General features: G+C 42.7%; 1 protein-coding gene across 4 annotated transcripts in view; it reads right to left on the bottom strand.

Annotated features, from left to right (window-relative positions):
* The window catches only part of LOC115170560 (follistatin-related protein 5-like), a 197,991-nt gene that overhangs the window by 162,705 nt on the left and 19,055 nt on the right, over positions 1-16,231 (bottom strand). For all 4 annotated transcript variants that reach the window (XM_029726820.1, XM_029726829.1, XM_029726837.1 and 1 more), the window contains exon 2: positions 16,052-16,214. In XM_029726820.1, coding sequence (XP_029582680.1) covers positions 16,052-16,214 — 163 coding nt within the window. The remainder of the gene's footprint in view (positions 1-16,051; positions 16,215-16,231) is intronic.

Below are 16,231 nucleotides of genomic sequence, written 5' to 3'. Positions count from 1 at the left end.
TTATTAAACCGTTTTTTTCCCTCATCAATCTACACAGACTACTGCTAGATGACAAAGCAAAAACAGATTTTTAGACATTTTAGCAAAAAATATAATATAAAAACTGAAATATAACATTTACATACTGTAAGTATTCACACCCTTTACTCAGTACTTTGTTGAAGCACCTTTGACAGTGATTACAGTCTCGAGTCTTCTTGGGTATGATGCTACAATCGTGCCATACCTGTATTTGGGGAGTTTCTCTCTTTCTTCTCTGCAGATCCTCTCAAGCTATGCCAGGTTGGATGGGGAGCGTTGCTGCACAGCTATTTTCAGGTCTCTCCAGAGATGTTCGATCGGGTTTACGTCTGGGCTCTGGCTGGGCCACTCAAGGATATGCAGAGACTTGCCCCGAAGCCACACCTGTGTTGTCTTGGCTGTGTGTTTAGAGTCGACGGAAAGATGAACAGAGCAAAGTACAGAGATCCTTGATGAAAACCTGCTCCAGAGCGCTCGGGACCTCAGACTGGGGCAAAGGTTCACCTTCCAACAGGACAACGATCCTAAGCACACAGCCAAGGACTAGTCTCTGAATGTCTTTGTGTGGCCCAGCCAGAGCACGGACTTGAACCCGATCTAACATCTCTGGAGAGACCTGAAAATAGCTGTGCAGAAACGCTCCCCATCCAACCTGGCAGAGCTTGAGAGGATCCGCAGAGAGGAATGGGAAAAACTCCCCAAATACAGGTGTGCCAAGATTGTATTGTCATGCCCAAGAAGACTCGATGCTGTCATCGCTGCCAAAGGTGCTTCAACAAAGTACTGAGTAAAGGGTCTGAATACTTATGTAAATGTCATAAATGTCTAAAACCCTGTTTTTGCTTTGTCATTATGGGGTATTGTGTGCAGATTATTGAGGGGGAAAAAAATTAAATAATTTTTTTTAAAGGCTGTAATGTAACGTAATGTGGAAACAGTCAAGGGGTCTGAATACTTCCCGAAGGCACTGTACATATGGACAGTATCAAAACAAATGATCTAATGATTCTGTATCTTTGCAACAAAATCTGCAGAGCTGGGATGGTTGTATCCCCCATATATACAACATTCTATTGGTTGCAATAATTTTGTATAATAATTTAAATTGAAAAACTGTAAGTTTTGAATCCAGTGTTGTTTAGTGTATTAGCTCATAAACCATGTGCCTTGGAATCGGAACATCAAACATTTCTTCCCATATATTTTGCAATATATATGGCACAGCTGTAAATGTTTTGTCCTTAAATGAAACTGGTATACCTTTTTATTTGTCACAATTTTCTTTAGTCAATTTGGTCTTTAATGCAGAGCGACAGGCAAGTTCCTTACTTCCTCCCCCTAATACTTGCCTCTTCCATTTTTGCAGTAATGCTGTATTTAAGCACATTTTTACTCCTGAACTTATACTTGCCATAACAAAGTGTTTGAATACTTATTGACTCAAGACATTTCAGATTTTAATTTTTTATGAATTTGTAAAAATTTTGAAAAACATGATTACACTTTGACATTATGGGGCCAGTGTGTAGGGCAGTGGCACAAAATCTAAATTGTATCAATTTTAAATTCAGGCTATAAAAAAACAAAATGTGGAAAAAGTCAAGGGGTGTGAATACTTTCTGAAGACAATGTATATCGTTTGGTTATTGTGTTGTCATTATTCTCCACAAGAGAAAAATGACAATCCATTTATCTAATGATTATATAACAGGCATGGTTTAAAACACTATTTAGGGTATTTCACTTTCAAAGACACTTGGATATTTGTTACTTGAAAACAGAAGTAGTTAAATATTGAAATAGAAGTCATTGATTCGGGCCACATTATTTGAAAATACTCAAATACGCATAAAATAAGTATTTAAATAACACATAATCAAATACACATGCATTTGAACAGAGGTCTGTTATATAATGGGCATAGCCATATCATGGTTTCCACTGCAAACAACAGATCCACAGATGATGCAATCTCTATTGCACTCCACACTGCCCTTTCCCACCTGGACAAAAGGAACACCTATGCTATTCATTGACTACAGCTCAGCGTTCAACACCATAGTACCCTCAAAGCTCATCACTAAGCTAAGGATCCTGGGACTAAACACCCCCCTCTGCCTGGACTTCCTGACGGGCCGCCCCCAGGTGGTGAGGGTAGGTAACAACACATCTGCCACGCTGATCCTCAACACTGGAGCCCCCCAGAGGTGCGTGCTCAGTCCCCTCCTGTACTCCCTGTTCCCTGCATGGCCAGGCAAGACTCCAACACCATCATTAAGTTTGCAGATGACACAACAGTGGTAGGCCTGATCACCGACAACAACGAGACAGCCAATAGGGAGGATGTCAGAGACCTTGCCGGGTGGTGCCAGAATAACAACCTATCCCTCAACGTAACCAAGACTAAGGAGATGATTGTGGACTACAGGAAAAGGAGGACAAAGCACACCCCCATTCTCATCGATGGGGCTGTAGTGGAGCAGGTTGAGAGCTTCAAGTTCCTTGGTGTCCACATCACCAACAAACTAGAATGTTCCAAACACACCAAGACAGCCGTGAAGAGGGCACAACAAAGTCTATTCCCCCTCAGGAAACTGAAAGGATTTGGCATGGGTCCCCAAATCCTCAAAAGGTTCTACAGCTGCAACATCGAGAGCATCCTGACTGGTTGCATCACTGCCTGGTACGGCAATTGCTCGGCCTCCGACCACAAGGCACTTAGGGTAGTGTGTGCAGCCCAGTACATTACTGGGGCTAAGCTGCTTGCCATCCAGGACCTCTACACCAGGCGGTGTCAGAGGAAGGCCCTAAATTGTCAAAGACCCCAGCCACCCCAGTCAAAGACTGTTCTCTCTACTACCGCATGGCAAGCGGTACCGGAGTGTCAAGTCTAGGACAAAACGACTTCTCAACAGTTTTTACCCCCAAGCCATAAGACTCCTGAACAGGTAATCAAATGGCTACCCAGACTATTTGCATTGTGTGCCCCCCCCAACCCCTCTTTATGCTGCTGCTACTCTCTATTTATCATATATGCATAGTCACTTTAACTACACATTCATGTACATACTACCTCAATTGGCCCGACCAACCAGTGCCCCAGCACATTGGCTAACTGGGCTATCTGCATTGTGTCCTGCCACCCGCCACCCGCCAATCCCTCTTTTACACTACTGCTACTCTCTGTTCATCATATATACATAGTCACTTTAACCATATCTACATGTACATACTACCTCAATCAGCCCGACTAACCGGTATCTGTATGTAGCCTCGCTACTGTTATTTTTCACTGTCTTTTTACAGTTGTTTTTATTTCTTTACTTACCTATTGTTCACCTAATACCTTTTTTGCACTCTTGGTTAGAGCCTGTAAGTAAGCATTTCACTGTAAGGTGTACACCTGTTGTATTTGGCGCTCGTGACAATTTTTTTTTATTTGATTTCAGTTGAAAATAGAAATTGGTGTGCTTTAATTCATATGGACAAGGATATTCTTGAAAACGAATAGAAATTACAAAATGTTTTAATATGGTGTATGCCCATACATACACCTATCACTGCAGATTTCACACTCATTTAGATTAGGCCTAGTTTACAAAAACAGAGGGACATTTGGGCATTTGTGGAATGACTTAGCAGATTTCACACTTGTTGTCCCAGTCCATTAGTGTTCTGTATTTTTCATGTTCTACGTTTTGTGTGGACCCCAGGAAAAATAGCTGCTGCTTCTTAAACAGCTAATGGGGATCCGAATAAAAATCCTAATCACTCATTTGGATTAGTTTACAAAAACAGCAGGACATTTGGGCATTTGTGGAATGACATCACAGGTAAGGCAGCCGATTGGCTGTTGATGACGACAGAGACAAAGCTCCATACTATAAGCTGAATGGCTCTATGTGATTGGAAACAGTCTTCATAATGAAAGCTAATGGGGTCACAGCTTATCTCAATGGCATAAACCGAGCACAAGCAGTGTTATGACAGAATACCAGCTCACTCCAACCCGTTACCCCAATCATCCTCCACTCTGTCCTGATCCATGGCTGAGTAAAGGCATGCAAAGCAATTCCAGAACAGGGTCTTTGCTGTAGCTAAGATACCTCACCTCTCAACAATTATAACTGCATTCCTATGGACTTTAAGTGCACTTTTGTAAGCAATTTTAACCGCTTTGACATACTGTTGTATGTGGATGGTCCTTGACGCCCCTCAAAGCAATTCACCTCGACATAGATGTTGTAAGCGAAATACAAACAGCAGGTTTAAAGACACATAGCAAGAGAAAGATTCAACACAATGAGTTAAGAATTTATCATTATGAATTTATCATAACGGGCCATACATTCCCACAGACCAGTTTGACAAATAAACCAAGCTATTATTTGGCTTTATCATGGAGTTGTGCTCCAGTATTATTTGGCTTTATCATGGAGCTGTGCTCCAGTATTATTTGGCTTTATCATGGAGTTGTGCTCCAGTATTATTTGGCTTTATCATGGAGTTGTACTCCAGTGTTATTTGTCTGTGCTCGTCACAGGGTAATTCCTTATGTGGATGTCAGTAATGAGAGAGAAGGGAGATCCTTGACAAGGGAGAGACTGGAGAGTGAAGGTTGGCCACAAGAAAGTCCTCGAGGATGTCGATATACAGTGCTTTCAGAAAGTATTCATACTCTTTGACTTATTCCACATTTTGTTGTGTTACAGCATGAATTCAAAATGGATTAAAGTGAAAACACATTTTTAGAAGATTTTGCAAATTTATTGAAAATGAAATTCAGAAACACGTAGCTCCTTAACATAAGAATTCACACCCCTGAGTCAAAATTTAATAGAAGCACCTTTGGCGGCGATTACAGCTGTGAGTCTTTTGGGGGGTAAGTCTCTAAGAGCTTTGCACAGCTGGATTGTACAATATTCAAAACTGTTACTAGGCCATTCAATGTTGTCTTGGTGAGCAACTCCAGTGTAGATTTGGTTTTGTGTTTTAGGTTGTGCCATCAAACCCCTGCAACATATCCAGAATGCTTCAGCCCACCTGGTTTTCAACCTTCCCAAGTTCTCTCATGTCACCTGGCTCCTTCGCACACTCCACTGGATTCCAGTCAAAGCTTGCATCAACTAAGTGGCCATTTTAGCATGTACAGTCGAAGTCGGAAGTTTACATACACTTATGTTGGAGTCATTAAAACTCGTTTTCAACCACTCCACAAATTTCTTGTTAACAAACTATAGTTTTGGCAAGTCGGTTAGGACATCTACTTTGTGCATGACACAAGTCACTTTTCCAACAATTGTTTACACACAGATTATTTCACTTATAATTCACTGTATCACAATTCCAGTGGGTCAGAAGTTTACATACACTAAGTTGAATGTGCCTTTAAACAGCTTGGCAAAATCGAGAAAATTACGTCATGGCTTTAGAAGCTTCTGATTGGCTAATTGACATAATTTGAGTCAATTGGACCTGTGGATGTATTTCAAGGCCTACCTTCAAACTCAGTGCCTTTTTGCTTGACATCATTGGAAAATCAAAAGAAATCAGCCAAGACCTCAGGAAAAGAATTGGAGACCTCCACAAGTCTGGTTCATCCTTGGGAGCAATTTCCAAATGCCTGAAGGTACCACATTCATCTGTACGAACAATAGTATGCAAGTATAAACACCATGGGACCACGCAGCCACAATACCGCTCAGGAAGGAGACGCGTTCTGTCTCCTAGAGATGAACGTACTTTGGTGCGAAAAGCGCAAATCAATCCTAAAACAACAGCAAAGGACCTTGTGAAGATGCTGGAGGAAACAGGTACAAAAGTATCTACACTGCTCAAAAAAATAAAGGGAACACTTAAACAACACAATGTAACTCCAAGTCAATCACACTTCTGTGAAATCAAAAATGTCTTCACATTTTCAAACAGTCCATTTATATTTTCCAACGGGGCTAAACATTTGGGTGAGATTTTTTTTCTCCCTTGAGTAGCCTCGTTTCACTGCCAAAAAGAAAATTAAACCATCTAGTGTTCAGCGAAATCACAACACAATGTCAAATACAGGTAGCCTGGTCAAATAATTAACATCCGATGAAACCTTCTCTCTTGTGCAGAGATTTAGAAACAAAACATGCCAATTTGAAAAATAAGCCACAGGAGTGTTTGAGCGAGAATTAAGACGACTTCGAGTAGTAAGACGTATAAAATCAACAGATACCATTAATAAGAAGGGGCTAGTAACTTCTTATATGGTGAGCTACCGAGTGGCTAGGACAGGCAAGCCCCATACTATTGTGGAGGACTTAATTCTTCCTGCTGCCGCGGATATGGATGGGACAATGCTGGGGGAAAAGGCCCAAAAGAGCTATACAGACAATAAGTTCATCAAACACAACACTGTTTCACGATGCATCAGTGACATGGCAGGACATGTTTTAAAACAATTACTAATTTGCATACAAGCCAATGAATTCTAAGCGTTACAGCTGGATGAGTAAACAGACATGGTGGGCCTGGCACAGCTCCTGGTATATGTCCGTTACGTTTATGGGGCGTCAATTAAGGAAGGCATCCTCTTCTGCAAACAACTGGAAACAAGGACAACAGGAGAGGATATTTTATAAGTAATGGACAGCTTTGTGACATCAAATGGACGTTGGTGGTCAAGATGTGTTGGTATCTGTACTGATGGTGCAAAAGCCATGACAGGGAGACGTAGTGGAGTGGTAATGCGCATGCAAGCAGTTGCTCCCTATGCCACTTGGGTGCACTGCAGCATCCACCGAGAGGCTCTTGCTGCCAAAGGAATGTCTGACAGCTTGAAAGACATTTTGGACACGACAGTGAAAATGGTTAACTTTGTTAAAGCAAGGTCCCTGAACTCTCGTGTATTTTCTGCACTATGCAATGATATGGGCAGCGACCATGTAACACTTTTACAACATACATGTGCTGGTTCACAAGGGGCAAAGTACTGACATGTTTTTTGGAATTGAGAGACGAGCTTAAAGTTTTCTTTACTGACCATCATTTTCACTTGTCTGACCGCTTGCATGATGACAAGTTTCTCACACGACTGGCCTATCTGGGGGATGTTTTTTCTCGCCTGAATGATCTGAATCTAGGATTACAGGGACTCTCCACAACTATATTCAATGTGCGGACAAAATTTACGCTATGATTAAGAAGTTGGAGCTCTTCTCTGTCTGCATTAACAAGGACAACACACAGGTCTTTCCATCATTGTATGATTTCTTGTGTTCAAATGAACTGAAGCTTACGGACAATGTCAAATGTGATATAGCGAAGCACCTGAGTGAGTTGGGTGCGCAATTATGCTGGTACATTCCCGAAATGGATGACACAAACAACTGGATTTGTTATCCCTTTCATGCCCTCCCTTCAGTCCACTTAGCGATATCTGAACAAGAGAGCCTCATCGAAATTGCAACATGCGGTTCTGTGAAAATTGAATTTAATCAGAAGCCACTGCCAGATTTCTGGATTGTGCTGCGCTCAGAGTATCATGTCTTGGTAAATCTCGCTGTTAAGACATTGATGTCCTTTGAAACCACGTACATATGTGAGAGTGGATTCTCGGCCCTCACTAGCATGAAAACTAAATACAGGCACAGACTGTGTGTGAAAAATGATTTAAGACTGAGACTCTCTCCAATACAACCCAACATTGCAGAGTTATGTGCATCCTTTCAAGCACACCCTTCTCATTAACCTGTTGTGAGTTATTCACAATTTTTGATGAACAAATAAAGTTTTATATGTATGATGGCTAAATAAAGAGCAAAATTATTGATTTTTATTATGTTATTATTTGTGCCCTGGTCCTATAAGAGCTCTTTGTCACTTCCCACGAGCCGGGTTGTGACAAAAACTCACACACCTTCTTATGTTTAATAAATGTATTGTATAGTGTGTGTGTGTGGCAGGCAAAAAAAAAACATTTGAGAGTGCGCTGACCCTGGTGTTAGAGGGGCTACGCAGCTGGAGGTTGAATGTTTGAAGGGGTACGGGACTATAAAATGTTTGGGAATGGCTGTAGGCTATATTAAATGGATTTATTAGACTTTTTAAAAAGCAGATGTTCTAAAGGTCTGCGTCAGTGGCTTGTAGGCTACGAGTGGAAGCCAGGAGACGCTAAATGTGTTTATGTTATTTCCTTGACAATCACCGGCTGACATAATCTTATGACCACCACAGCCCTAGTTGCACCCCCCCTTTTGCCCTCAGAAAAGCCTCAATTCATCGGGACATGGTCTCTACAAGGTGTCGAAAGTGTTTGACAGGGATGCTGGCCCATGTTGACTCCAATGTTTCCCACAGTTGTGTCAAGTTGGCTGGATGTCCTTTGGGTGGTGGACCATTATTTTATACACACGGGAAACTGTTGAGCATCAAAAAAGTAGAAATGTTGTAGTTCTTGACACAAACCGGTGCCCCTGGCACCTACTAACATATTGCATTCAAAGGCACTTTTGTATTGCCCATTCACCCTCTGAATACACAATCCATTTCTCAAGGCTTTCACCTGGATTGATCATAGCTTTCACCTGGATTCACCTGGTGAGTCTACAGTGCATTCGGAAAGTATATAGATCCCTTCACTTTTTACATATTTTGTTACGTTACAGCCTAATTCTAAAATTGATTCAACTATGTTCCCTCCCTCTACACACAATATCCTATAATGACAAAGCAAAAACAGGTTTTTAGAATAATAAAAAAATAAATATCACATTAACATACTGTATGTATTCAGACCCTTTACTCAGGACTTCACCTTTGGCAGCGATTACAGCCTCGAGTCTCATTGGGTATGATGCTACAAGCTTGGCACGCCTGTATTTGGGGAGTTTATCCCATTCTTCTCTCCAGATCCTCTCAAGCTCTGTCAGGTTGGATGGGGAGCGTTGCTGCACAGCTATTTTCAGGTCTCTCCAGAGATGTTAGATCAGGTTCAATTCTTGGCTCTGGCTGGGCCACTTTAGGACATTCAGAGACTTGTCCAGAAGCCACTCCTGCATTATCTTGGCTGTGTGCTTAGGGTCATTGTCCTGCTGAAAGGTGAACCTTCTCCCCAATCTGAAAACCTTCTGGAGATCATCAAGGATCTCTCTGTACTTTGCTCAGTTCATCTTTTCCTGACTAGTCCTGTCTAGTCTCCCAGTCCATGCCACTGAAAAACATCCCCACAGCAAGATGCTGCCACCACCATGCTTCACTGTAGTGATAGTGGCAGGTTTCATCCAGATGTGACGCTTGGCATTCAGGCCAAAGAGTTCAATCTTGGTTTCATCCGACCAGAGAATCTAATTTCTCATGGTCTGAGAGTCCTTTAGGTGCCTTTTGGCAAACTCCAAGCGGGCAGTTGTGTGCCTTTTACTGAGGAGTGGCTTCCGTCTGGCCACTCTACTATAAAGGCTTGATTGGTGGAGTGCTGCAGAGATAGTTGTCCTTCTGGAAGGCTCTCCCATCTCCACAGAGGAACTCTGGAGCTCTGTCAGACTGACCATCGGGATCTTGGTCACCTCCCTGACCAAGGTCCTTCTCCCCTGACTGCTCAGTTTGGCCAGGCAACCAGCTCTAGGAAGAGTCTTGGTGGTTCTAAACTTTTTCCATTTAGAAATGATGGAGGCCACTGTATTCTTTGGGACTTTCAATGCTGCAGAACATTTTCGGAACCCTTCCCAGATCTGTACCTCGACACAATCCTGTCTCGAAGCTCTAAGGACAATTCCTTCGACCTCATGGCTTGGTTTTTGCTCTGATATGCACTGTTAGCTGTGGACCTTATATAAACAGGTGTGTACCTTTCTAAGTCATGTCTAATCAATTTAATTTATGAAGTTGTAGAAACATCTCAAGGATGATCAATGGAAACAGGATGCACCTGAGCTCAATTTCGAGTCTCATAGCAAAGGGTCTGAATACTTGTGTAAATAAGGTAATGCTACGTGTGCAGACTTTTCTTTCTATGATATGGTGGGCCTATTCCCAACTACCCTTTCTCTATTTTGAGTTGCATTATGTAGCCATTGACAAGGCTGCAATCTGAATTCACATGTAGGGGGCCATTTCCAGGATTCTTGTTGGAGTGGCCTTCATGGTTTTGTTCATATGTGACATCCTTTCAGAGAGCAAAATGTAGTCTTAACAATTCCATTGTGCTTCAAAGGACAATTCCAATCCAATGTGATGACATTAAGACGTTCAAGCTTGAAGAACGCACAAAAATGATGTACGGCAGGATAGAACAGCGGCGTCTGGTAAAACAAGGGGCGGCGGACTATGTATTTTTGTAAATAACAGCTAGTGCACGATATCTAAGGACGTCTCGAGCTATTGCTCGCCTGAGGTAGAGTATCTCATGATAAGCTGTAGACCACACCACCTACCGAAAGAGTTTTCATCTGTATTCTTCGTAACTGTTTACATACCACCACAGTCAGAAGCTGGCACTAAGACAGCATTGAATGAGCTGAATTCCGCCACAAGCAAACAAGAAAATGCTCACCCAGAGGCAGCGCTCCTAGTAGCCGGGGACTTTAATGCAGGGAAACTTAAATCCATTTTACCAAATTTCTATCAGCATGTTAAATGTGCAACCAGAGGGAAAAAACTCTGGACCACCAATACTCCACACACAGAGACGGATACAAAGTCCTCCCTCACCCTCCATTTGGCAAATCTGACCATAATTCTATCCTCCTGATTCCTGCTTACAGGCAAAAATTAAAGCAGGACTCAGTAGTGACTAGATCAATAAAAAAGTGGTCAGATGAAGCAGATTCTAAGCTACAGGACTGTTTTGTTAGCACAGACTAGAATATGTTACGGGATTCCTCCGGTGGCATTGAGGAGTACCCCACATCAGTCATTGGCTTCATCCATAAGTGCATCGATGACGTCATCCCCACAGTGACAATACATACATACCCCATCCCAGAAGCCATGGATTACAGGCAGCATCAGTACTGAGCTAAAGGCTAGAGCTGCCGCTTTTAAGGAGTGGGACTCTAACCCGGAAGCTTATAAGAAATCCTGCTATGCCCTCTGACGAACCATCAAACAGGAAAAGAGTCAATACAGGACTAAGATCGAATTGTACTACACCAGCTCTGATGCTCGTCGGATGTGGCAGGGCTTGCAAACCATTACAGACTACAAAGGGAATCACAGCCAAGAGCTGCCAAGTGACATGAGTTTACCAGATGAACTAAACTACTTCTATGCTCGCTTAAAGGCAAATAACACTGAAACATGCATGAGAGCACCAGCTGTTCCAGAAGACTGTGTGATCACGCTCTCCGTAGCCAATGTGAGTAAGACCTTTAAACAGGTCAGCATTCACAGGCCGCAGAACCAGACGGATTACCAGAAAGCATAATGCAAGCATGCTCTGACCAACAGACAATTGTCTTCACTGACATTTTCAACCTCTCCCTGTCCGAATCTGTAATACCAATATGTTTTAAGCAGACCACCATAGTGCCTGTGCCCAAGAACACTAAGGTAACCTGCCTAAATGACTACCGACCCATAGCACTCACGTCTGTAGCCATGAAGTGCTTTGAAAGGCTGGTCATGGCTCATATCAACACCATCATCCCAGAAACCCTAGACCCACTCCAACTTTCATACTGCCCCAACAGATCCACAGATGATGCAATCTCAATTGCACTCCACACTGCCCTTTCCCACTTGGACAAAAGGAACACCTATGTGAGAATGCTATTCATTGACTAGAGCTCAGCGTTCAACACCATAGTGCCCTGAAAGCTCATCAATAAGCTAAGGACCCTGGGACTAAACACCTCCCTCTGCAACTGGATCCTGGACTTCTTGACGGGCCGCCCGCGGGTGGTGAGGGATGGTACCAACACATCCGCCAAGCTGATCCTCAACACAGGGGCCCCTCAGGGGTGCGTCCTCAGTCTCCTCCTGTACTCCCTGTTCACTCATGACTGCATGGCCAGGCACGACTCCAACACATCATTCAATTTTCCAATGATACAACAGTGGTAGGCCTGATCACTGACAACGAAGAGACAGCCTATGGGGAGGAGGTCAGAGACCTGGCCGTGTGGTGCCAGGACAACAACCTCTCCCTCAATGTGATCAAGACAAAGGAGATGATTGTGGACTACAGGAAAAAGAGGACTGAGCACGCCCCCATTCTCATCGACGGTGCTGCAGTGGAGCAGATTGAGAGCTTCAAGTTCCTTGGTGTCCACATCTCCAACAAACTAACATGGTCCAAGCACACCAAGACAGTTGTGAAGAGGGCACAACAAAACCTATTCCCCCTCAGGAGACTGAATAGATTTGGCATGGGTCCTCAGATCCTCAAAAGGTTCTAAAGCTGCACCATCGAGAGCATACTGATGGGTTGCATCACTGCCTGATATGGCAACTGCTCGGCCTCCGACCGCAAGGCACTACAGAGGGTAGTGCGAATGGCCCAGTACATCACTGGGGCCGAGCTCCCTGCCATCCAGTACCTCTATACCAGGCAGTGTCAGAGGAAGGCCCTAAAAAATGTAAAAGACTCCAGCCACCCTAGTCATAAACTGTTCTCTCTGCCGCACGACAAGCGGTACCGGAGCGCCAAGTCTAGGTCCAAGAGGCTTCTAAACAGCTTCTACCCCCAAGCCATAAGACTCCTGAACATCTAGTCAAATGGCTACCCAGACTATTTGCATTGCCCCCCCCTCCTTTACACCACTCTGCTACTCTCTGTTGTCATCTATGCATTTAGTTACTTTAATAACTCTACCTACATCTACATACTACCTCAACTAACCGGTGCCCCCGCACATTGACTCTCTATCGGTACCCCCCACGCTTTTGTTATTTTACTGCTGCTCTTTAATTACTTGTTAGTTTTATATCTTATATATTTTATATCTATCTACCTATATCGAGCCTGTAATCGAACCCACAAATGCTGATGCTCCAAATACTCAACAAGTCTAAAGAAGGCCAATTTTATTGCTTCTTTAATCAGAACAACAGTTTTCAGCTGTGCTAACATAATTGCAAAAGGGTTTTCTAATGATCAGTTAGCCTTTTAAAATGATAAACTTGGATTAGCTAACACAACGTGCCATTGGAACACAGGAGTGATGGTTGCTGATAATGGGCCTTTGTACGCCTATGTAGATATTCCATAAAAAATCTGCCGTTTCCAGCTACAATAGTCATTTACAACATTAACAATGTCTACACTGTATTTCTGACCAATTTGATGTTATTTTAATGGACAAAACAATTAGCTTTTCTTTCAAAAACAAGGACATTTTCAAGTGACCCCACACTTTTGAACGGTAGTGTACATGCAGTGTACTGTATGTCCAGGTTGAACCCAGGTTATTAAATTGGGCCAGTATCTAATGTATAGAAAGTCCTACTTTCCAGATCTTGGTTGGAATACTATTTTAAAACGTTAAACTATATTGAGAGTTCACTTTAAGTTGCCTCGAGTGCCAGGTGGGGGAGGTTTGCTGTTTTGGAACTTCTCTATTGGTTCTGTTAAGCCAGGCGAGCTCAATCAAGCCAAGATAAATTATTTGAAATAGTATTTGAACCCAGGTCTGTACTGCCAAGCATCATACTGTGCCACTCACCGAACTAGACAATGGTTGAGTATGAGACACAACTTATTTCTGAAAGGCAGACAGGTGACAGAGAAAGAGAACGGCGAGCAGTGGACTGCAGAGAATGAGCTGTTCAGTCCTGCTGCTGAAAACATGATTGATGAAGTCATTATATGGTCAATGTCCCACAGTTTAAAGTGGTATACCTAAGATAATGTACTCTGCTTTCTTTTGAAAGGGAATGGACATTGAAAGACATTACTATTTTGACCATACAAGGGATATGTTATGGGACAGATACTATGATACAGATACCTCTTCTGTAGTCACAAGGTTGATCCTATAGATTAGGGGCAGTTCTTACTTGAAGATACACGTGTGACTTTGTCTAAATCAATTTAGCAAATGTAGATTCATTTGCATCACTTCTATAAGCCTTTTGTCTCAAAGAAGCAGCACAGCAATGTTCAGAACCGTCCATAAAAACAAATTCTAAGCCACGCTGAACATAACATGTTCCACATTAATGAAAACATTGCCAATATTAGCCTTTTTTTAACAACTCCCATGTCAATATGACCTTTGAGTCTGTCTTCAGTACAACGCCAACTTCCAGCCTCTGGTGCAGTGTAACTGCGGTGTCTCACGTTCTGTTAACACCCTCTGTCCTCCTACTTCCCCCCTCCCTCCCTCGCTCTCTCTCAATTCAATTCAAGAGGCTTTATTGGCATGGGAAACATATGTTTACATTGCCAAAGCAAGTGAAATAGATAAACAATAAAAAGTCAACAGTAAATATTACACTCACACAAATTTCAAAATAATAGACATTTCAAATGTCATATTATGTCTATATACATTTAAAGTACAAAAAGGAAAATAAATCAACATAAATATGGGTTGTATGGGCTCCTGAGTGGCGCAGTGGTCTAAGGCACTGCATCTCAGTGCTTAAGATGTCACTACAGACCCTGGTTCAATTCCAGGCTGTATCCCAACCTGCTGTGATTAGGAGTCCCATAGAGCGGTGCATAATTGGCCCAGTGTCGTTAGGGTTTGGCCAGAGTAGGCCGTCATTGTAAATAAGAATATGTGTCTCTAATATCGTCATACATTTGGCAAAAGGTTAGTAAGTACAGCTCAGTTTCCACCTTATTTAGTAGGCAGACTGCACATAGCCTGTCTTCTCTTGAGAGCCAGGTCTGCCTACGGCAACCTTTCTCAATAGCAAGGCTATGCTCACTGAGTCTGTACATAGTCAAAGCGCTCCTTAATTTTGGGTCAGTCACAGTGGTCAGGTATTCTGCCCCTGTTTACTCTCTGTTTAGGGCCAAATAGCATTCTAGTTTGCTCTGTTTTTTTATTAATTCTTTCCAATGTGTCAAGTAATTATCTTTTTGTTTTCTCATGATTTGGTTGGCTCTAATTGTGTTGCTGTCCTGAGGCTCTATGGGATCTGTTTGTGTTTGTGAACAAAGCCCCAGGACCAGCTTGCTTAGGGGACTCTTCTCCAGGTTCATCTCTCTGTGGGTGATGGCTTTGCTACGGAAGGTTTGGGAATCACTTCCTTTTAGGTGGTTGAAGAATTTAACAGCTCTTTTCTAGATTTTATTTCTCTCTCTATCTCTCTCTCTATCTCTCTCTCTCTCTCTCTCTCTCCCCTCCTTCATTCTCTCACACAAAGTCATAATCAACACTGATCCCTGGGCTTAAAATTACCATTGTTTCTCGTGTTTTATTCGCATGCCAACACAATGAATAAGCCAATAATAATACAAAATTTCTCTATTTCGAGATGGCAGATACTGAGGAGTGTGTATTTTAATGCTTATCACTCGCGGGGGGTTTACAGGAAGTGTGTGTACAGGGGAAAACACACACACCCACACCCCCACACACAAATGCCTGCAGACAAAAGAACGTGCCAATCAAATGGTTTTCTCTGCATTCCAACTGGACTTCATTTATATATTATGTAATATGACAATCACACGGCTCTCGCCTTTTTAAGTAAGAAAGATAGAGTGGGGGAGAGAGAGCTTGTTAGTGCTTTGAGAAGTACTTGGAATCCGATTGTGCTTGCAGAGCTAGGCCTGCGTTGTCAAGTCGATAAAGTTTCAATTACACTCTCAACTTGGATGTTTTTGCTAAAATGGCAGTTCACTTTTAGTATTCACGCCCCCTGTAATAAATTCCCCTTCTCCCCTCACCTCAATCAGATATATTCAACATACATTTCCAAATTTGATGTTAACTTGATGCTCAAGTCTCCTTGGCAAAACACCAGTAATAAATCCCTGAGCCTGAAGAAAATACAAAAGTAGCTGGATTCTCGGGAAACTCCATTGTAATCATCTTCACAACACTGCAGAGTCCTCTTGTTATGAAAGGCTAAAGGAACAGGAATGATACAATACCTTGTGTCGGAACCTCACGACAGGTCGATAGGGTGGCGGCACGAATCCCTCCTCCTTGCCGGGCCTCCCCTCGACGACTCCCACTCCCACTCCCACTCCGAGGGAAACCATTCCCAACAAGAACGCCAGCAAGCACCATCTGGGTGTCTTCATTGGTCTGATCCTGTAAAAACAAAAAGA

The sequence above is a fragment of the Salmo trutta genome, chromosome 3, assembly GCF_901001165.1.
Source record: "Salmo trutta chromosome 3, fSalTru1.1, whole genome shotgun sequence".
Lineage (NCBI taxonomy): Eukaryota > Metazoa > Chordata > Actinopteri > Salmoniformes > Salmonidae > Salmo > Salmo trutta.
The sequence above is the reverse complement of the archived record's forward strand: the minus strand, read 5'-3'. Positions and strand labels throughout refer to the sequence as shown.